At 41.7% G+C, this 22147-nt stretch overlaps 1 protein-coding gene across 3 annotated transcripts; it reads right to left on the minus strand.

Moving 5' to 3' along the window:
• Positions 1-37: 37 nt before the first annotated feature.
• Positions 38-19322, minus strand: glis3 (GLIS family zinc finger 3). 3 transcript variants are annotated; one of them, XM_017489248.3, is made up of 11 exons: positions 19097-19316; positions 17542-17929; positions 16156-16333; positions 14822-15989; positions 8647-8808; positions 8442-8552; positions 5556-5688; positions 5365-5470; positions 3041-3189; positions 2318-2497; positions 38-2221 (listed from the first exon to the last, which is right to left on the minus strand). In XM_017489248.3, the coding sequence occupies exons 2-11, from the start codon at positions 17876-17878 to the stop codon at positions 2082-2084; spliced, it is 2664 nt and encodes an 887-aa protein (XP_017344737.1). In that variant the 5' UTR covers positions 17879-17929; positions 19097-19316; the 3' UTR covers positions 38-2081. The 3 variants fall into 3 exon arrangements, with proteins under 3 accessions (XP_017344737.1, XP_047017025.1, XP_047017027.1); XM_047161069.2 differs by having other exon boundaries at positions 2069-2207; positions 19097-19318; XM_047161071.2 differs by lacking the exons at positions 38-2221; positions 2318-2497 and having other exon boundaries at positions 3052-3189; positions 5365-5450; positions 19097-19322.
• Positions 19323-22147: the final 2825 nt, after the last annotated feature.

Consider the following 22147-nt stretch of genomic DNA (forward strand, 5'->3'; position numbering starts at 1 on the left):
AAAATCATGTTAAATGTGGATTAAAAAATGTCAACGATATTAGTATCAGATTTATTTCAAACACATGTAGGACACATTGTTTTCATGATCCACTATAGAAAAACAGTATCATGGTTAGGGTTGTATCGCTCAGCTACTGAGTTCTGACGTACAGTATGGACTGAAACAACACACATCATGCAAATGAACGCAGGACATAATTTGTCTCAATAATCAGCTGCCATCGTGACTCTGGTTGTTTTGCATAATTTGGCAACGGAAAAATGGGGTATCAAATACGTAATGAACATAATTCCCATCTGGCACCATTGTAAAATCATGGTAGTGTCACAGTTCGGTTTGATAACGATGGTGAAAGTCAAAGTTAACTACAACCTATAGAAAAATCAACAACAAACATTAGTTTGGGCAGTAAATCATCCTCACACACACCCCCCGACCCACCCATACACAAACACAAACACAAACATACACACACAGATGACGCAAATTCTCTCTAGATTTATGGTTTGCAGATTTATGTTAGACAAAAGTAAGATAAGCATGCCAGATAGATGTGAATAGACTTTCTCAATAAATCAAAATCACAATTTATTTTTTCAATGAAGGTTTGCTCAGGCAAGATCAAATTTACTGTAGACTAGAAGGCAATGGCTACTCCTGACGGATTCGTGCTTCTTGTTTACCACGAAGCGGTCGTGTGAAGAACTCTAAAGACCTATCATCGTCGTCATCATTATGATCATCTAAAACTGCTCTACAACCCTTCGATTGAATTTGTTGCAAGTGGCTCTTGTTGACAAGAATCACACACACACCAAAAATAGTATCTCCTTCCTGTGATATTGTTGTACGGAAGTACTTATGGGGGGGGGGGGGGGGGGGACGACCTCATAAACATCTGGTATGATTTGAAATAACCTTCTGGTCACTAGGACAGAAGAACAAGCAGACTCTCTGACTCATAATAAGGTGTGCAAGTGCATGATGGGGAAAATTACCCAACTGTATTACCCTCCAGCAAAACAAGACCTCACAAGATACAGTCGTCTATCCATGTTCTTCATGATTACACCTCCCCCCCCCCTAAGATGCAACCGATATACCACACTCCGAGCCAAGATAATGAAGCTTTTGACTCTAATGCTGCCGGTTATGCAAAACATCGTAATTAGAGCTTTTAAACTCAATTTCATTTAGTCACCGTTGACGTTTGCATTTACGGTTTTCTCGGCGTCGTTTCACTGAACCACTTGCCCTTAACCTCAGTGTTTGAGAAAGAAATAAAAAAGCACTAGTACTGTCATGATTGCAGCTTTAAAGAAACAGAATGGTGATATTTAAAGCCTTCATTATGTAACTGATTAGCGCTTGATGCAATAGATCATGTCTGAGACGGTTTTGTTGTTTATATACATTTCCACACAAGAAATACCTTATTTTTCAAAGATAACTGGATGAATTTTACATTCAGACGAGGTCGTGTTTACCATGTTTTTAAACAGACTGCTCCCGTGGTATTCATGACTAAATGTTTACATTTTGTGAGAGCAACTGGCGGCCGTTCGGTTAGCAGTTGATGCTTAGTGTAATTAGTGTCGTTTTAGTCACCGAGAAGCCTCTTCTGTTTAATTCACCAACAAATCGGAGAGAAATGTTGATCTTCCTAAACAGTTTTCATGGTCACTACCCTTTATAATATCCGTGTAAAAGACTTAATGTGTACATGTTCACTAGCTAGCTATGCTGCTAGTCTCAGTGAATAAATCGTTAGCTTGGTGTCCATTTTTTTTCCAGTGTCCTCGTAGGTTTTCACAAATTTCACGAGTTTTCTTTCACAGGACTGAGAATTTAGATAAAAAAAATATATATATAACAATTTCAAAAGTTACAATATATAAAAACAAAATCCCGATCAGAAGCCTGCAATTCACTTCATTCGGTTATGAGACTTCAGATACATTCATGTAAAAAAAAAAAAAAAAAATTGTTCATTTTTTTTTTATTTATCCCATGACTCAAAGACTACAAAAAGGTCAGCGAGTAGATATACAGTACGTATGATCAAAGTTGGCCGTCTATCACCCCTCCGTGTAGACGCATGAGAGCTGGCTTGGGCGTCGGTCCAAGTGATGTGCACGTATGTGAAGGTAGTTATCATCTGACACGGAATGCTCCGGATCACCTAAAGAATCCTCAGATCTGCCCTGTGGATCAAACTCTGGAGTCATAAAAAACATTCAGGTCATTAAGATGAATGGAAAATTGTGTATGGTACGGTGCATTTGTATATGATTACATGTAAATGACTGCGCACCTCCGATGCTCGACAGAGCTCGGTGGATAAGCTCAGGTTCCTGTTGAGCTGTGCACGAGGAACCCAGACTGTCCTCGAACACGGGGATCTGCATCATGGAACAGGCAGAGATCTGCTTTCCTGTCCGCGCCGACCCAGTGTATGAAGGCGAGCACACCGTCTGCGCATGACTCGGGAAACCTGAGGAGTGTTGTGACACACACACACACACACACACACACGTACACGCACACACACACACAATAGGTTTTGGAGCTGAAAGCTGTTCTTTAAACAGCTCATTAGAATTTATCTAACCACCGCTGTGCCATGCCTCTCAAATCAGCACAAGCGTGGCGTGGAATTTGATCAGATTATTTCCTCTGAGCTTGGAAAAACATTAGAAGCCACCCTAGCCAACACAAGATAAGGTCTACATCAGACAGACCTATTTTTGACTTTGCCTAACAGACAGCCATCTGTTGCTCCTGAAATGGAAGCACGAATTCATGAATCATTCAGCTGGACTTCTTCGGCCTGGCCACAAAAAGTCAATATGCATCGGGAATGCTGTCTTGAATACGCATTGGGTTTTGTCTCAGTGCAAACTCCCAAAGGTTACCGAGATTCTTTGTTGAAAAATATTAGCAATTGGAATGAATATTCTTTTTCTAAATACCATTTTGGCAATAAGAAACAGGTTAAAAAAATATTAGAAGAAACTGACATTGACTGTGAACTTACTGTCCTGAGGAGGAGGGAGGGATGCTGCGGTGTGCTCCGGGTATCCTGGAAGTCGGCTGTTTATTTGTGCTGCCACCATGTGGTGGTGCGAATGAGGAACTGAAGGTGTGGCCTGGTGGGTCGGATGCTGTGTCACAGGAGCATCAAACCTACAAAAAAATAATAATAACTTGAATCCATTTTTATACCGCTGCTGAAATCCTGAATCTGATTGGTTAGAAGGTGTTCCTGTAACAGCACTGGCTGTAATTCAAACGAATTATCATTTAATTATCAAATCCGATAATTGCAAACGCTCCATATAATCCATTCTGTGGTTTGACAAAGAGACGTCGATTTAACATTGATGGAAGGAGTCTCCAGTGGCAGCGCTTCGTAACGTAACGGTAGCGGTTGTGTTTTGTTCCTTCATATTTATACCTCAACAATTTGTCAAGGATCGCAGCTTATCTTTAATTAAAGATCACTTTTTTAGGTTTAGGACCTGCTAAAATGCTTCATGAATTAGACGGAAAACGGTTTCAAAAGATTCTTATTACAACAAGAATTTTACAACCGATTTAACACACAGAGTGACAATTACACCACTCCGCACCCCCTTTTTCCAGATTGTTTGAATTAGTGAATTTCGGCTTCCCTCTGGGAAAAGGCTATAGCTTCAATCAAAGCACAGTCTTAAGACCAATGAGGCAGAGGACAATTTGCTCTTAGTAGCTGATTCTCTTTTGTTGCACATGGCATGGCGCATGTACCGCTGGTGCAGCAACAATCGTGGGCCGAGCGTAACCATGAGCATCTGGCTCTGGTAATACCGCAGCGGTTCCCGCTCATTGATTTTGAATTGCAGCACCAAAGAAACAGATCTCCATGGGCTGGCTGTCTAAGAGCGTCCCTGGCAATCTTAAATTGTAAACTTCATTTAAAATAAATAAATAAATAAACGCTTTGCCATAGTAGACGCGTACGACTCACAAAAGCCCGTCTGGTGTCTTTCACAAGGCAGAAAAATGGCACTTTATTTTGATCAGATTATTCCAACTATGAGCTTGTTGCCATAAAGCCATGACAACCAATGACCAAGGACTTTGTTGCAGATCAGAGAGAAAGAGAAAGATTGTTGGGGCATTTCAAACTGTCATAGCAACCCGCTTTGCCAAGGTGAACACAAGAAGAATGCAAACTAAATAACAATTCTGTCCATGGCAGGTTCCTTCATTGAGAGTGGACCAAAACATAGTATTGGGGAGGGGCGGCGGTGGGAGAAAAAACATACCGCATTGATGAGAAAGGAGAGGAGAGGATTATGCGGACCAATTCATCACCCTTTGCAAAGACGCACAGACACAAACGTATAGAAGTGATGCCAGCTTAACGTGGCGTCTAAAATGTGTGTGTCTGCTCTAACCTGTTGAGCGAATAATAATGTACCTGATGCGATTTAGCATGAGCAGACTCTTTTCTTTTTTCTTTTTCTCTCTTTATTTCTCCATGGCAGCGAGCAGTTTTAAGCCCAGCTGGAACCTTTAGGAAGAGCGTGAAGTCTGTGGTTCGAAGGGCTCGGTTTAAAACCCTCATTATTGCTCATTTGCTATAATGGCCTCTGTGAATGGAAATGCTCTTGTTCGCTAGTTGGAGACAAGCGAGTGAACAAATGAATGAATTCTTGGGCAGAATTCAAAGCCATTACATGTTATTTCGTTTGACGTTTACAAATTTTTAGCCTCATTAGAGTGTTCATTCGAGTTGGCAGCCTTTATGAGTTATAGCTCAGGTTCTCTTGCTCTTGCTCCTGTCGGCAAGAATGTTTGTGAATTGGAGAGATAGTTCATCACCACGTCTAACAGTGAACGGACGGGCTTTATCAGAGTTAACTATGCAAGGTCAGGATTGAACTGTATGAACTGCAAATGAATTAAACATGCAAGTGGGTGTATTAAAGAATCACCAGACACTTTAATAGCAACACTGGAATGCCTGCTCATTCACTCACAAGATCAGGTGTTCTTATTAAAGTGACCAGTATGTGTATGTTATAACAGCAATAAATGCAGCCGTGTCGTTGCAGAGAAACCAATCACTCGTAAACCTGTGATTTGAATCACGGCGGGCGCTAACATCAGAGATGCTGTTATAGGAAATCAATATAAACCTTCCGACCAATCAGATTTGAGAATCCAACAAGAAATGCCATTTATCCATAAAATAATATTTTTACCGAACAAATATTATGTGTATGTATATTTTTTACTAGTGAATAAGTAACATTTGTGCAGATCGAATGCAGAAAAAGAAAGCTTCACATTTCCTTTAGAATGATGAAATACCTGCTGTTCGATGGCGGTAGTGCAGACAATGGGACATGAGAGCCACAGGCGGAATGCTGAACCTGACCAGGAGTCACCTGGCTGGACTGGTTGAGAGAGAACACACCTAGCAAACAGACACACACACTCAAAGTCCCCAGTGCACATTTAAGAAAGTCTCACGCAAAGCAAGCATACAGTAACCGGTGTACCTGTGTACATGTCAGCAGGAAGACAAGGAGAACGGCTCTCAGTCAGCTCCAGCGGTGACAGGTTGTGCTGCAGAGGCTGGATAGTTAAACATTCAGAAAGTCCATCCCGGTAGACCTCAGTGCTTGCCCTCAGCTGTTATACAGAAAAGAGAATGTAATTATATACTACACAATGGGTTTGAAATCTAAATTCCAGATGGACTTTTTATAGGTTATGCAGTAGTACTGCAAGTAGGCTGCATTGTACATTTCACAGGAGTTTATTCGAATATAAAATGTTAATAACGATGGCCTAAGGGATAATTCTTTCTTACATAATACATGACAGAGCTAAGCTGTAGGAGTTCAAGAACCTGATCGACTCCCCGTGCTATGATTCTGGATTAGACGTGGAAATAATACAATACAGGGTGCTGTTAGGTTCGATTCCAGGAAAGCTTTGAGATCTTAGAGGCTTTAGAGATTTAAACCAGGCGGGAGAAGGCTGGACAGGGATCTAAACTGTAACGGACCTATATGGTGGTCTGAGAAAATCCATCGAATGTCACTGTTTGAATCCACTGAATTCTGGCAAACGGCCAAAAAGTTTTTGATTTGTTTTGTTGTTGTTTTTTCTGCCTATAACCGTATTTAACGTTTCAACTTCAATATATTTGATGTGGTAATGGTTTTATTTCAATCCTGTCAAGGCTGTCTTCCTGCAAAAATATCAGGTAAAAACTTGCCAGTCAACCTAAAATCTTAGTGAAGTGTGATTTCCTCACACGTCAAGTTGGATAGCTACTTGGATACCTATGTACCTTTTGTGAACAGGATGTACGCCTAAATAGTTCAGTTTGTAATCGGATACAGGCTGTCGAAATGTCCGTCACAGCCCGAGTCCCACAATGCCATCTTTAAATGCAATTTTTGCCCTTTTCACTTTTAACCAGACTTTAAAATTATAGAGCTTATATATATATATATATATAGGAGAAAATTCCCGTGGCTCTGTGTGTGTGGAGTTTGCGTGTTCTCCCCGTGCTGCGGGGGTTTCCTCCGGGTACTCCGGTTTCCTCCCCCAGTCCAAACACATGCATGGTAGGCTGATGGGCGTGTCTAAAGTGTCCGTAGTGTATGAATGGGTGTGTGAGTGTGTGTGTGATTGTGCCCTGTGATGGATTGGCACCCTGTCCAGGGTGTACCCCGCCTTGTGCCCCATGCTCCCTGGGATAGGCTCCAGGTTTCCCCGTGACCCTGAAAAGGAGTAAGCGGTTGAAGATGGATGGATGGATGGATATAGGAGAAAATGTCCAAATATCATCCTGTTAAGGGATTTTTGTCAGACTGCCCTAAATATTGTTTATTTTTGATAGTACCATCATTTTAATGGTAGATATTCCACCAACAGGAGAAAGCCGGGGGTTCAATACATGGCCCCTGGTCTGGTAAAATGCTGACCCCCCAAAGTATTTTTCCATCCATCCATCCAACTTCTATACCGCTTATCCTACTGGGTCACGGGGAACCTGGAGTGTATCCCAGGGAGCATCGGGCACAAGGCGGGGTACACCCTGGACATGGTGCCAGTCCATCACAGGGCACGATCACATCCACACCACCATTCATACACTACGGACACTTCAGACACGCCAATCAGCCTACCATGCACGTCTTTGGACTGGGGGAGGAAACCCCCGCAGCACGGGGAGAAGGTGCAAATGTGCAGGAATCGAACCTCCAACTCTGGAGGTGTGAGGGCTAACCACTAAGCCACCGTGCACCCCCAAAGTATTTATGAAAATATTTATTTAAAAATTAAAAAACCTTTTAAAGGTCATCGTCAAAACAACACGAACTCATGGGAAGTTCGTACAAATAGGAGTAATTAACAGCGGACTTTCATTTCCAGATGATTTCATACAAGTGAAGCTGTAAGGCAAAGTATGAACGCTCCAATTCTAAAATAAATAAATAAATTCTTGAAGTACAAAAGGTGGATGCTTGATGATATAGTTTAGTACCCTGTTTTCTGATTCTGTTTTCGGTCTCATCCCGAGAGAGAGCGAGCGTGGCTGTATATTTTCATTACAATAGTAGCGACGCCTGTTTTCCACATATTTACTTAACTGATCTTGGTCTTCAAAAGTGTATTACTCCAGTGTGATTCCTGTTGGGTTGGAATGAAAATCCATCAGTCCTTTGCAGATAATATCGAGGATGCCTGGTTTACAGCTTTAAGCCATAAATAGAAGGATCGAGGATATATTCATGCTCAAGTATGTATGTCGTGAGGGCTTTGGGGAAGAGACGGTGTTCGGCTCGCTTGAAGCCTGATGCTTTTCTCTATATACGTGAGCATTATTTTGACCCTAAGGAACAACTGCCTACACTGCGCTTTAAAGCTTAATAAGACTGAAGAATTCATAAACATCTTTATAGTATAGATTACAGCAAATCTCTATAAAGAGCCTGGCATGTGGCATAGCCTACATGCTCAAATTAAACGCAGGCTATTTGAAGCATGTCACTGACAAAACATATGCTCGAGAAGAAAAAAAACATAATAATTAAAAAAAAAATCTCATTTTCTCTTCCAGTCCAAAAGCGGCATACCCCTAAGCAGCTGTATCTATGGTGATGCCATTTGTTTTTCCTTTCCGTGATAATGAGCACAGCTCCTACACGAGTTCGAAGTCTGCCCTTGAAAACGATTGTTATGTATCATAAGCATATGATGGCACATTAAACGAAAAACATGTAGACAGAACAGAAAAGCACATTACCTAAAGACTTATTATTTTTGCAGTGACCAACATGTTTTTATTGCAGATTTAGTGTCCAGATTGTCATATAAGTTTAGCAAGTGCAGCACTGGTGTGACATTCCCCTACTGCCTTTTCTCACCTTCTTCCTGGCCTGCTGCTCCTTGGTGGAGTGTGATTTGACGTGCTTTCGTAAAGAGCTGGGATCGGTGTAGCGTTTTTGGCAGCCTTGAATCTGACACGCGTAAGGTTTCTGAAACAGATAGCAGGTGCTGTAATTCAGGAGTGCACCTGCGCCACCTTAGGACATCAGCGTGCTCAGTTCTGTATTTCGAGCGCAGACTCACCATGTCGACATGCGTGCGCTGGTGCTTGGCGCGGTCGCTGGAGTTGCTGAAGGCTTTCTGACAGCCGGGGTGCTGACATGTGTACGGTTTCTCTCCTGTGTGGCTCCGTAGGTGGATTTTGAGGTTCTCTAGGCGAGAAAACGCCTTCTGGCAGCCTTCAAACTGGCATAATTAAAACAAGGAGAAGAGAGGGATCATTTGAAATGTTCATATCAAATAGTTTCTTGAACAGAACAGGCACTTGACCTGAGGACCAACCAGTATTGTCTCCACATGCTTTAACCAGGAGGGGTCAGTGTTTTACTGTTCAAATCAATTAACCCGTCTTTTTGTGAGTCTTCTCGTTGAGTTCATTGCCCACTTCCTACAGATCCGGCGACTGACATCGACGTGAAGTCATTTTCTAGTCCTTAGCATTAAAACAATGCTGTTTATCATTAATGCAAGTAACTCGTTAGTGACCAGGTTTTGATTTCCCCTTTTCCTCATTACAAAAAAAAAATTTTTTTTTAAAAATTAAAATCCCACAGTATTAGCAAAATTTTTCAGTGAGCTCACCGTTAAGGTATGCAAAGCCTCTGCTCTTTGTCCTCTCCATGGTCAACTCTGGAATGTCTATTAACTTGGCTGAGAGTGCATAAAAGCTATTGAGAACCTATGACCTCGTTTAGAATTGCAATGGAAACACAACTATCTATTATTACATTACGTCTTATTTGTGTGCTCTGGCACAATTAGGATGGCTGAGATTCTTTCTCATGCGTTCATTACACGTTCAGCGCTTGCCTGGGCTTTGATCCTTTGTCAAATAATATTGATTTCCTGTTTTCATAAGACAAGAATGCGGGCTAAATATAAATAAGTACTCGGGAGTGTGAGAGCACGCCGCAGCCCAAATGGCTGTGATCAGTGGTGAAATGAGAAAATTCAAATGATGGCATTAAATCCTTAATCCCCTGGGTGTGGACACAAATAACCTTGCCCTGATAGATACAATTTGGTTGATGTAATTGGGTTAGAAACCTCAGTTTGATGTTTGGAAGAGTCAATCTGGAAGGCTTTAAACCATGATTAGATTGGAAACCTTCAATCCCATTTGGCAACGCTGATGTCTACATTAGCTATCTTCTCTAGACTGCCAAATAGAAATCCTGAGATGTCCACGGCAATATTTTCTGTAAATCTTAAATAATAGCGTGATTTAAAGTATCGATAAAGACAATATGATATGATTTATCAGGTGGGGGTTGCCATTTTTCTTCATTGCCCTGTCTCTCAAGTCTTCAGATTTTTAAAGGAAAAAATAACAAATGGATGACAAATTAAAGCAAAGGAAATAAACAACGTAAACGGCCTTAATTAGGAGTTGGGCCTCCACAAGCTGACAAACCAGCTTTACTATCGATTGGCGTCCATCCATTTTCCATACCTCTTATCCTACACAGGGTTGCTGGGCCTGGAGACTATCCCAGGGAACTTGGGTTACAAGGTGGGGGACACCCTGGACGGGATGCCAACCTATCGCAGGGCACAGTCGCACACACGTTCACACACTACGGACAATTTGGGAATGCCAATCAGCATGTCTTTGGACTGGGGGAGTAAAACGGAGTACCCCGAGGAAACCTCCGAAGCATGATGGGAACGTGCAAACTCCACGCACACAGGCCGGAGGCAGAATTCGAACCCCTAACCCAAGAGGTCCAAGGCAAATGTGCAACCACTAAACTACCACGTCCCCACTCCTTGGTATCAGGAGGTCTACAGTTCTTAGAAGCTCTACTGGAGCAATGAACGTCATAATTCCAATAGATTTTTCCCCCAGTCTTTGTTTTGATGATGGTCACTCCAGAATGCCCCATCGGTTGTCAACTCGGTCGAGTTCTGGAAACTCTAAAAAGACAAAACATATCACTGAACCACTCGGTGAGTCCTCCTGCTCCGGCCGGATGTGGGCGGAGACATCTAGGACGGAAAAGTTTCATCGTAGGATGAAAGTGATAAGTTGAAAGAACTTTGTATTGATTTGGTGTGACACTTCTCTCAAAGGGGACAAATGGACCCAAAGTGTTGCAGCAAAAATAAATGCCCCCTATAGCATAACTACTGTCATCCATCTGTATCTTTCTGGAGAAATTACCCATTTTTGTGGGACCTCAAGAACTGGCCACATTTTTCCCCTATAACTTTTTACAATCACCGTTCCTGTACTGAATTATTAACCCTCATTTTCACTAAACCTCATCTGAACTCCAAAGAACAATCCTTTCATGCTGTTTCCCACAATTATTGCTGTTTTTTTCCCCCCATAGAAAAGAAAAGGCATCAAATTATAGCTGTGTTTCAACAGCACAAACTAGCATTTGTGCTGTTGACATTTAATGATAACTGGGTAGCTCATGCGCCTGGAAGTTAAAGTGGGTACTACTACAACTTGGCTTTTTTTTCCCTCTCTTTCTCTCTTATTTTTTTTTTTTGGCTTTTTTTTCTTCATTATGTCTTCGCTTAGATTGGCCTCTCATTACGTGTTTGTTTGAGAAGCCGAGTGTCTTGGACTGGGATTAAACACTTACTCAACAAAGGAGCCAGGGGAAGGGAAGGCTTTGCTGTTTCACAGTCCTTTCTTACAAATGAAGAGTAATTTTTCAAAGCACCAATAAAAGAAAATCCCACAGCAATTATGCCTAAGGTCTACTTCTAAATAACAACTGCAAACAACTAACTGCATCGAATGTGTGACAGTGCTCTTCATCCCCTTTCTCGTTTCTTCCAAAGACCCCTCGAAAGGCGTTAGGGATAGAAATAATAGCACTGACATTTTTAATCATCATTTACACTGTAGGCTGCCCTACGAACTCTCGCCTAAGTGGAACACAGGGTGGAAGAAAATGACTCAAATCAGTCAGCATTCAGCCCAGCGCTAGGGCCAAGAACAAATATAACATCAAGCAGGTGCACTCGGAGTAGCCTTTCAGGTTTATTTAATAAAGCCCTGGACCGTGCTGGCTCCTCTGAGAGACTGAAGGCCTGAAAAGACAGCAGCGTGTCTCCTCAATTCTGCAGTCAGTCAAAAAACTATGGCAGCCCGCCATCCACACAATGACACACAATGCCAGTGCCATCCCAATGCCAGCAGTCAGCCTGGTAACATCTCTCCCTCTCCTCCTATTTCTACTAAACAACATCATTTTTCTCGTTTTTCTTTGATCGCCATGGCGTGGTCTTTGGTCTTTCGACATTTTCGATTGGCGTGAGTAACAGGGTACTTGTGAGGTTGTTATCGGGTTGTTGATGAAAATTTCTTCATCGAATTCTTCAAATCATAGCTTTATATTATTGTGTATGCTCTAATTAAGTTATCGTTTCTGTAGCAACAACTAATTCACAGGGACTTGTATGACGGACTCTCCACGTAACGTAGGGCTAAAAAGAAATGGATTTAACGAAGAAACACGTCACGGTGTTAGTAAGGAGTTAGTTACAGTCAGTAACAGTGACTTCACGTCGCACCACGTCACGCCACTGATTATTTTCCTACGATGTAACCAGCATGCTTGTGTTTCATGCTCGACTATTACAGTACATTAAGCTCAATTATCCAGACGTGAATTGTCTTGAATTGGTCTTAAAATTGGCAATAAGGATGCTGTCATATTCACATTGAACATGAAGGCTACACGAATCACTACAGAGAGGAAAAGGGCAACGTTGCCTGTAGAAGCCATCCACCTTCCCGCCATACGACTGCTTCAAGCCGCCAAAAGTTTCAATAGGTCACATGATCATCAGTGCATTCAGTACTTCATACAAGGCTTGAATTTCAAGTGTCTCAAGATGGAGCATTTGTCTGCTTTACAACAAATCTTTTATGGTTAGAAATCTGGAGAAAAGCAAGACCTCTTTCTTTCTTTCTTTCCTTCTCCTTAATAGCGAAGAAATAGGACTAACCACGGCTGCCGAAGGTGACTAAAGACATAAAATCCACAAAGCACTCAGTATAAGAGTTCCTGGAAGAGACAAACAACTTAAAAGCAATCCTTAAAGATCCTAGCTGTCTGCTATTTCTGGTGGACAGGCCAGAGTTTCTCCCTGCTACTATGGTAACTCTGAGCACGAATACCTGCTCTTTGGGTACAAAACTCCAGCTGTCAGTTCTTCACTGCAGTTTATTGTCTGCTGCACTGTAATTTTCATAAAGGCTACAAGGAACACATATAACAACTAACGTGATGAAATGAAGGTATAATTTTTCAACTTAAATACCGCCTTCAAAGAAAGGAAGTTTCCTGTAATTGTCCTAGACAAGACAAAGCCAAACTTCGTTACATCTAGTCAGGAGAACGGACCGTGTAGAACGCCTAAGCGTGTGAAATATCCGGAAATGGCGTCCGCAGGAAAAACGGTTAAAAACCGCTGTCAGATACTGTATAGCGCCCGAGAACAAGTTGGAACACGCTTTGCCTACCTCCCTACAATTATGCCGTGTAATATGACCGGTTTGATTATGATCCTGAAGCTCATATATCGGTTTAGACCTTTCTTGAATGGTTTGTCTGTCACTCAGCCTTCAGAGAAGTGGCTTTACTCTTCAGCACAGTGCCGACGTTTTAGGCACGAACAAATTCTGTAAAAACAACGTCGCACTTTGCCTGTAGCATTGCATAAATTATACATGATCTTAGGTTTATGCTAGGTTATTCAGATTTATACGGAAATGTGCTCACGCCTCTTAATTTGTAGTCACCCGAATGACATGGCTTTATCACAGTAAAGATATCTTACAGACATTACACACACCATCCTGAGAAACTAACACTGCTAAGTGATACTTGTTGATGTTGTTCAAGTCCTTTTCTGAAGCTAATTATATCATAAAAAGATTTTTTACCGGAATACACATTGGTGGGAGGAAAAAAACAAACAAAGCAAACCCTTGCAGTGAACACAGAGATTATACAAGGTATTTGCTCTAAACCTCCCCAAAGGATATTTGGAATTAATTGCTTCCCCATTTCGTGTTCTTGGAAATACACTGGTAGTCATTGCCTTGGGACAAATATAATACATAAACCAGCTTTACCTAAATGCCCGTCAGGTTGCCAACCTATTTTATTTCTTGGTATAGTATGTGGGCGGTATTTGTGTTTTCATGGCCACTAACAACAACGTCATTTAAAAAGCTTGGCTTTTGAGGCCATCTGACGTGATGTACAAATTGCTATTATTAATAGCATACTTAACCTGGTGCTTCAACATGTTACTTTCTGATTTTCTTACGTAAAAGTAGCCATGTTGCAGAAGGTTTCTGAAACGGAAAAGTTTTCAGAGTTGGCAGATATGAAGTCTTGCTAAGGTTTTCAGCGAGAACTGGCTGTGACCATGTATTTTTTTTTTTACCTCTTCGGTCTATAATTACGTGCTCGACAAAACCATTCAACTGTTCCAGGCTCCATGGCAACTGGAACAGTTTTAAGTAATGAGTAAGTGTTTGGAGTGAAAGGTCGACCATAGGTATGTGCACCATTAATGATTGCCAAGATCAGATGAGAAAAGAAATGGCCACTTTTCTAACCTGTACCTGTGGACTGTCACAGCAGGGACTGAGCTACAGGGCCAATTTGCTATCTTCAGGGCCTATGCAAGCCTTTTACTTAAAGTGTGTGAGTAAGTACGGTCACAGAGGTAACCTAGCACTAGCGCTGTACCTAACAGTCCATCTCAGGCTATGTCACGCCCTCTGGAAGCCTCTTGACTGCTGACAGCTTATTCAGCTAAGAGAAGTTGCTAGCAGGAAGCAGACCATTTTTCTGCCAGCGCTTAAGTGAAGGCCCTTTGTGTCACAGCTGAAGCGTCATCCTGCCTGAGCCTAGCGATGACAACACATCAAAGTGTACAATGGACTTTAAACTGCCATATTAAATGATGTAGAGTGGCAGACTTTCATTTAAAGTAAAAGCCCCTTGTGATGCTTTGGCAGCCTTGTTAAAAGGGCACTTTAAAGAACCCTTGAAGTGAGGTTTCTACACTATTTTCCAAGAGACATGATTCAGAGACATTAAAGATATATTTGCACATGATATCTTTAGGCTCTATGGCTTGATATATGCTAATGCGAACCAGAATTGAACAAGCACTCCTCTAATACTCTACTAACACTCGATTGTACTCTGCATACCGTACAGCTGTTAGGTTTCTCCCCCGAATGAACCCGCATGTGGATTAGGAGTTTGTAACGCGCATTGAAAGGCTTGTGTCTGCGTGGACACCCTGCCCAGAAGCAGATGAAGTCCTCGCCTTTGCGCTGATCGATATGTAGTTTCTCGATGTGCTTGACCAGCTCCTCTTGGTGACTGTATGTGGCATTACAATCCAGCCAACAGCAACAGTGTACCCCATTAAAATCATCAAGCTCCCCGTCTTCCTCCTCTAACATTGGGCACAGAGCCGAGGGCAGAACACCAGGTTTGTCTGTAGGAGGTATAGAGCGTGAGTCTGCGGGATTCTGAGCACACCCCAGGTGGCCACCTGGTAGTCGGCGTTCATGGTGGGAGTGATAGGGTGGTGGGGGTCCCATAGGTGGGCTTGGGGACCTAACAATGGCTGAAATTTCAACTTGAAAGTGCGTAGTTCTTTCCAGACTGTTATGAGGATCATTATCCCCTTCTGAAATGTTGCTTATCAGAATTTCCTGTCCTGGCAGAAGCTGATGCTCCACTACGAGATTAGTTCCTCCCATGTGGCTGTCATGTGTACCCTGTTCCTCTAACCTCTGCATGCAGACACTCACCCTTTCAGAATGGTGGTTGCGTATAAAGGTCTGACCAAGAGAGGAACTGGCTTTGGGACCGTGGTAGCCAAAGTTGGGATTGGGGATACAGTTTCCCCGGACTCCCAAGAGATGCCCACATACGTCAGACTGCAGTGGTGAGGGAGTATGCTGTGAGGATGGAGAACTTTGGGAACCAATTATGTATGCCACCAAAGAGGTCGGTGATGTCCGAATAATGGAGTTTAAGTCGATGCCAATGCCATCAGATAGAGGTGAGATAGAGAGGGCTCTTTTTTTGGAACGGCTGGCTTGATGGGGGCTGTTGAAGTCTTCCTTAAACAGGTAAGCAGGAAGTGAAGTTGGATTGGAGCTACTGGTGGCTCCGGACATGGCAGTACCTGGTGGGAGGTTCAGAAGTTCTGGACCTTCAGCTGTCTGGCTAAAGCTGCTCTGCTGACCTAATGGTGGCAGCACACGATAGCCATAGGGCCAGTCCAACTTGCTGCTGCGTATAGATTGGCTCTCTGCGATGCTGAGTGTAGTGGAAGCCAGGGACTCTCTGGACAACACCGACCTGTACCAGCACATTGACACAAGTGTGAGCTCGGTTCCTCAGTTACACTGATGACTGATCCAATTCAGTTCATAACCTTTATATGGTTTATCAAAAACAAAAAAACTGTCAATTTTTGCTACTTCTTTTGACATCTTGAATCCCTTGCCTTCTTGAACTAGTTTACCTGGCATCTGTGAAGGGCACAAAAAGGCCCAGAGAGGAAGGAGGGCAGTGCGAAGCAGAGCTTTGGATAGTGGACACTGGACTCACGCTCTGTACAACCATAGCACTGCTTGTCACTTGCAGGTTTGATCTGCCATACTCGCCCAACAGCTTTCTGCTGGGCCCCAATGTGTGAGAACCTGCGAACAGCAGAAGATCTGTGTTTAGCGCACAAAATACTAATCCTGATCTTACGTTCTACAGCATGAACGAGATCTTGTCTGTCAGCCTAGAGATTAATGATTAAAACGCAGACTAATAGAGAACAAAAATAACCCAGTGGTCCTATGGAAGTTCATTTCAAACCTAACGCACCTTGAATAAAATGCAACTATCCACTTTTAACAAGCATAATCTTTCCTAAAGTCATGGATAGGGCATTTATCTCACATAGTCAGACACGGTACTTTCATCCCACCCTGATTTAAAGAAGGCAAACACCCACAGAGAGTCTAAAAGGACAAAAAAAAATGATCACATTTTAACCATTGCCCTCTAAAATAAATGCTACTGGAAGAATGATACACAACAGGATGTCTGTTGGATTTCCCCTTAAAAGGAAACACGCGTACTCGTGAAATTCCCAAACTTGTACAGCATGCAAACAGCGTCTGATCCGTTAATCAATAACTAATTTTCTTTCCTTCTTTTGCCCGAGAGAGAAAGAAAGAGAGAAAGCATTCTGATTGGTTAGTTTTGACACAGAAGACACTGGGCTAGGGGATAATAGTAAGGTGAAGTCAAATATAAACTCCATTATGTAACTCGACAGTGGTCTTGGGAAGATAAGACTTGTGGTGTGAAATGAGATGGAAAACAGGTCTAGAGTTACACGGTTAATGCTGAACTGTCAAGGAAATTCTTCTCACCGAGCTCAATACTTTCAGCATCTGTTTATTCCTAAAGTTATATACAGTTACTTGTCAGCCACATCGCTTGCAGGTGGCCAAACATGTATTTATGTTCTATTATGGAACATATTGAGTGACAAAGTTATGCTGAAGAACAGCTACACATCAGCTACACCTTTCAAGTGGACCCAACGTGGCGGTATATTTGCTCATGGAAAAACTTGAAAAGTGCTCTTTCTTTCACGATTTTCGAAATGTGCATCTCAAAATATATTGTGGAAAAGTTCATTTTTTCCCCGTAATTCAATTCAAAAAGCGGAACTTTCACATGTTCCAGATTCATTACGCATAAAGTGAAATATTTCATGCTGTTTTGTTTGTTGTTGCTGTTTTAATCTCGATGATTAAGGTTACAGCTCACGGAAATCATAAATCCAGCATCTCAAAATATTAGAATGAAGAGTTTACATGGCAGCATCAGTGTTTCAGTTTCTTACCTCTGACACCACTCTGTGAGCCAGTTAATCTCGCTGTATTGGAATTGCCAGGTGGGACAGGAAGTGAAGACACTTGCTGCCACGAAGATTGCGGGATGCTGAAGGTGCCATGATGCTTCCCATTGGTCAGCACTTGCCTGCGCAGGCTCAGAGCAGGTAGAAGTACCGTACTCCCAGGAGCTACAGCTCCAGTGTCCATTCCACTGCCAGGATGTGAGCAAGAGCGGGAGCTACCAGCATGCACTCGGATGTGAGGCACCTGCTGCCCAGTTATGGCACCCAGAGACTTTGGCATGCTGGTGGGAGAGACCAGGAGGTTGCAGCCTTTCTCATTCATTTCCTTCAGTTCTGCTTCAGGCAAAACTACCGATGAGCCAGAGGTTTCATGCTGTCAAGACATGTCAATGTTGTCAGAATAGCAGCAATTGTAGCACATGGACATTATGCTGGTGGGCTTTGAAGATGCAGCGGGTAGCATTTCCGTCTTACAGCTTCAGGGTCCCGTGCTCGGGTTACTGCCTGTGCGTTTTGCATGGTTTCTCCATGTCCACTTGGGTTTCCTCCAGAAGGTCGATTGGCTACACTAAATTGCCCCTACATGTGAATGAGTCTGTAAATATGTCTGACTTTGGCAATGGGATGTTATCGCATTCAAGCTGTAGAGGTCCAGTGTTCCCAGGATAGGATCCGGATGCTCTGCGATCCTGACCAGAACGAACGAACGAATGAATGAAATATGTCTGGTCTTCTACAATCACATCGATGTGTACGTGCATGCTATCAGTAAAGCATTTTCAAAATCATGATTTCATTCATTTTCATTCATGCTTGCAATGGCGGTGGAGCCAATCCCATATAAGATTACATGGGTGCGGGGCAGAATATCACCCAGACAGGACACCGGTCTATCACGGGGCACGATGTACACGCTCACATATCTTTTTTTAGAGAAGTCAAGAAACTGGAGAACCTTAAGGAACCGTACGTGGGGATGGGGAAAACATGCAAAACTCCACGCGGACGATGACCCGAGCTCAGGATTGAAGCTGTGAAGCAGCAACACTACCCGCTGTGCCACCTCGCCACCTGGAATCAAGATTGACTGATTTATTTTCATACATTTTCGGTTTTGATTCATGTACTCAGGAATCCCACTCCTGATTTCTTCATTGGAATTGAATTTAATCACATTTCATAGCCTATACAAATGGCCCAAAACAGTAGGCTACCTTCCTAATTAGTAGGCAAGTTTAAAGTAGTGCACAATTACCAGTAGGCGTATTTGGACATACTTTTTTTTTTTTTTTTTAGTGCGTTTTAGAATGCGTTTTGGAGAATGTCTGCTGTAAAACAATCTGCATTATCTCTTTTATTATATATATATGATATATTTTAGCTGATTAAATTCCCGACAATAAAAAATAGAATAAACATCAATATTCAAGATATGTGCAAAATACTACCAATGCATCCATGTGTGATGTATTTATTTAAAATGTGACAGGACATTTGGGTGTACACTTGGCGAAAGTGGTGGGGAAAGAAGGTGTCTCACCTGTGACGGTCTTCAGGAGATCTGGAGATGAACTTTCTCAACTCAGAGCGCGTGAGAGAACTTGATGAGAACTTCTCTCTCGTCTGGAGTCACGTGTCCCCGGGTATTTCAAGTTCTTTAGAGACAAAACGCATGAAAAGCAAACCTGGAAAGGGAAAAGTTCTGGCGCTGTTTGATCACTAACTATGATGAGGATGTGTAATGAAACATTAAGCGGTGTGTGTGTGTGTGTGTGTGTGTGTGCGCGCGCGCGTTGCCAGGGGCGGGTAAGGAGTTCAGTGTTTCAGCTCGGGTCACTCTTTACACTTTACACACTTTCCCTCTCGCAGCTTCTCACAACTTCACACAGTCCTCAGTGACATGAATAATCCTCCATATTTCAACTCGTTAACCACACACACGCTCACCACCACAAACTTTTCCATTTCATTTCATACTTTTAATTAGACATTGGACATTTAATTAGAGGCTCCGAAGTAAATTTTACATTTTAACTGGAAATCAAGCGAACAGCTGTAGTCGAGTGTTTTCCTTCTTGTTTTGTAGTTCGGCATTAATTTTTTTATTATTATTTTTAAATCTACTATTCACATCTTAATTGTTGAGTTTTATTCTGCACGCGTGTTAAAATGCATTTATTTATTTATTTATTCGTTTGTCTATCTATCTATCTATCTATCTATCTATCTATCTATCTATCTATCTATCTATCTATCTCTTATCTATCTATTTCTTATCTATCTATCTATCTATCTATCTATCTATCTATCTATCTATCTATCTATCTATCTATCTATTTCTTATCTATCTATTTCTTATCTATCTATCTATCTATCTATCTATCTATTTCTTATCTATCTATTTCTTATCTATCTATCTATCTATCTATCTATCTATCTATCTATCTATCTACCTATCTATCTATCTATCTATCTATCTATCTATTTACTTATCTATCTATCTATCTATCAATCTATCTATCTATCTATCTATCTATCTATCTATCTATCTATCTATCTATCTATCTATCTATCTATCTATCTATCTATCTATCTATCTATTTACTGATCTATCTATCTATCTATCTATCTATCATCTATCTATCTATCTATCTATTTACTGATCTATCTGTCTATCTATCTATCTATCTATCTATCTATTTACTGATCTATCTATCTATCTATCTATCATCTATCTATCTATCTATCTATCTATCTATCTATCTATCTATCTATCTATCTATCTATCTATCTATCTATTTACTGATCTATCTATCTATCTATCATCTATCTATCTATCTATCTATTTACTGATCTATCTATCTATCTATCTATCTATCTATCTATCTATCTATCTATTTACTGATCTATCTATCTATCTATCTATCTATCTATCTATCTATCTATCTATCTATCTATCTATCTATCTATTCATCTTCATCATCAGCTAGAATCAGGGTTGCTGTGGCTCCCGAGGCAGTCCGGGGAACACTGAGAGCGATGCGGGAGAACGCAGCACCCTGCTTACCTGCAGCTGGAGGAAACCGGAGAACCCAGAGGAAACTGTCACCGTGACACAACGATGTGTTTGTTCATGTTATTTTATTCTTTATTATTTTTCTTCTTATTTTTCTCTCCGTTTCGGGTTTTTATATGGATGGATGCAAAATGCCATAAATGTAATGTGAATTTATTATTAAAGTTCTTGCGTTATCCAATACTTTACTTCTAGTTTATTATGTCTTTATTATTTGTCTGACTTTTTTCTTTAAAAAAAAAAAAAAGAAAAAAAAGAAAAGAAATATATTTACAGGTGCATCTCAAAAATATCGTGGAAAAGTTGATTTTTTTTCTTCTGTAATTTTATTCAAAAAGTGGAACTTTCATATATTCTAGATTCACTGCACACAAAGTGAAATATTTGGTGTCTCGTAGATTCGGGTCCGGCGAGTCCGGGCTTCGGGTCAGGCGAGTCGGCTGGACAATCAAGCACAGTAATACCATAGTCAGTAAACCAGTTACTAGAAGTTTTGGCACTGTGGGCAGGTGCCAAGTCCTGCTGGAAAAGGAAATCAGCATCTCCATAAAGCTCGTCAGCAGATGGAAGTGTATACACACACACACACACACACACACACACACACACACACACACACACACACACACACACACACAGAGCCAAAAGTCTAGGACACCTTTCCATCACACCCACACATGAGCCTTCCCCAAACTGTTGGCACAAATTTGGAAGCTCAAAATTGTCTCGGTATGCTGTAGCATTAACATTTCTGCTTTCTGTAACTAAAAGCCCCAAACCTGTTCCGTTATGACGATGCCCCTGTACACAAAGCCAGCTCCATATAGACATGGTTTGACAAGGACGGTGTGGAAGACCTCCTTCTCCTGACCTCATCCCCACTGAACACGTTTGGGATGAACTGGAACACCGACTGCACCTCAGACCTCCTCTCCTAACATCACTACCTGACCTCACTAATGCTCTTGTATCTGAATGAACACAAATCCCCACAGCCACGCCCCGAAACCCAGTGGAAAGCCTCACCAGAAGAATGGAAGTTATTATACCAGCAAAGGGGGAGGACTAAATTTGGAATGGCTTGTTCAACAAGCACACATGGTTGGGATGGTCTGGTGTCCATAAACTTTTGGTAAAATAGTGTGTGTGCTGCATCTGCGTCTGACGTATTCTCGGCCATTTCATACTCTCTGACCTGTATTAGGCTGAGACTGTGTTTCTTATTGACTGACTCATAGCAGTAAAATGATCCACTCAGTGATGGATGCTTAAAAACGAATACATTTAGTTTGCGTGGAATGTCTGAGCTCCTATAAAAGGTATCCTCAATAACATACAGGATGATTACCATGCGCTAGGATTTCCCTGGAATGAGAAGGGACCGGAAAGTGTTCGGATTTACTGTAGATTTCTACTCGACGTCAGTTTCCAGTCAACAGGACGTCTGTCTTTTCTAAGTACACAGAAATGTATTCCACCGTGACCCTGACCAGGATAAAGCAGTTACTGAAGATG

The sequence above is a fragment of the Ictalurus punctatus genome, chromosome 16, assembly GCF_001660625.3.
Source record: "Ictalurus punctatus breed USDA103 chromosome 16, Coco_2.0, whole genome shotgun sequence".
NCBI classification, from domain to species: domain Eukaryota; kingdom Metazoa; phylum Chordata; class Actinopteri; order Siluriformes; family Ictaluridae; genus Ictalurus; species Ictalurus punctatus.

Excerpts from the sequence above, each read along its gene's own strand:
- glis3 (XM_017489248.3), bottom strand. The coding sequence starts at position 17,878 with ATGAATGAGAAAGGCTGCAACCTCCTGGTCTCTCCCACCAGCATGCCA. Across the intron at positions 8,553-8,646 it reads AGCGCACGCATGTCGACATG|AAACCTTACGCGTGTCAGAT; the intron begins GTGAGTCTGCGC and ends TATCTGTTTCAG. Across the intron at positions 3,190-5,364 it reads CTACCGCCATCGAACAGCAG|GTTTGATGCTCCTGTGACAC; the intron begins GTATTTCATCAT and ends ATTTTTTTGTAG.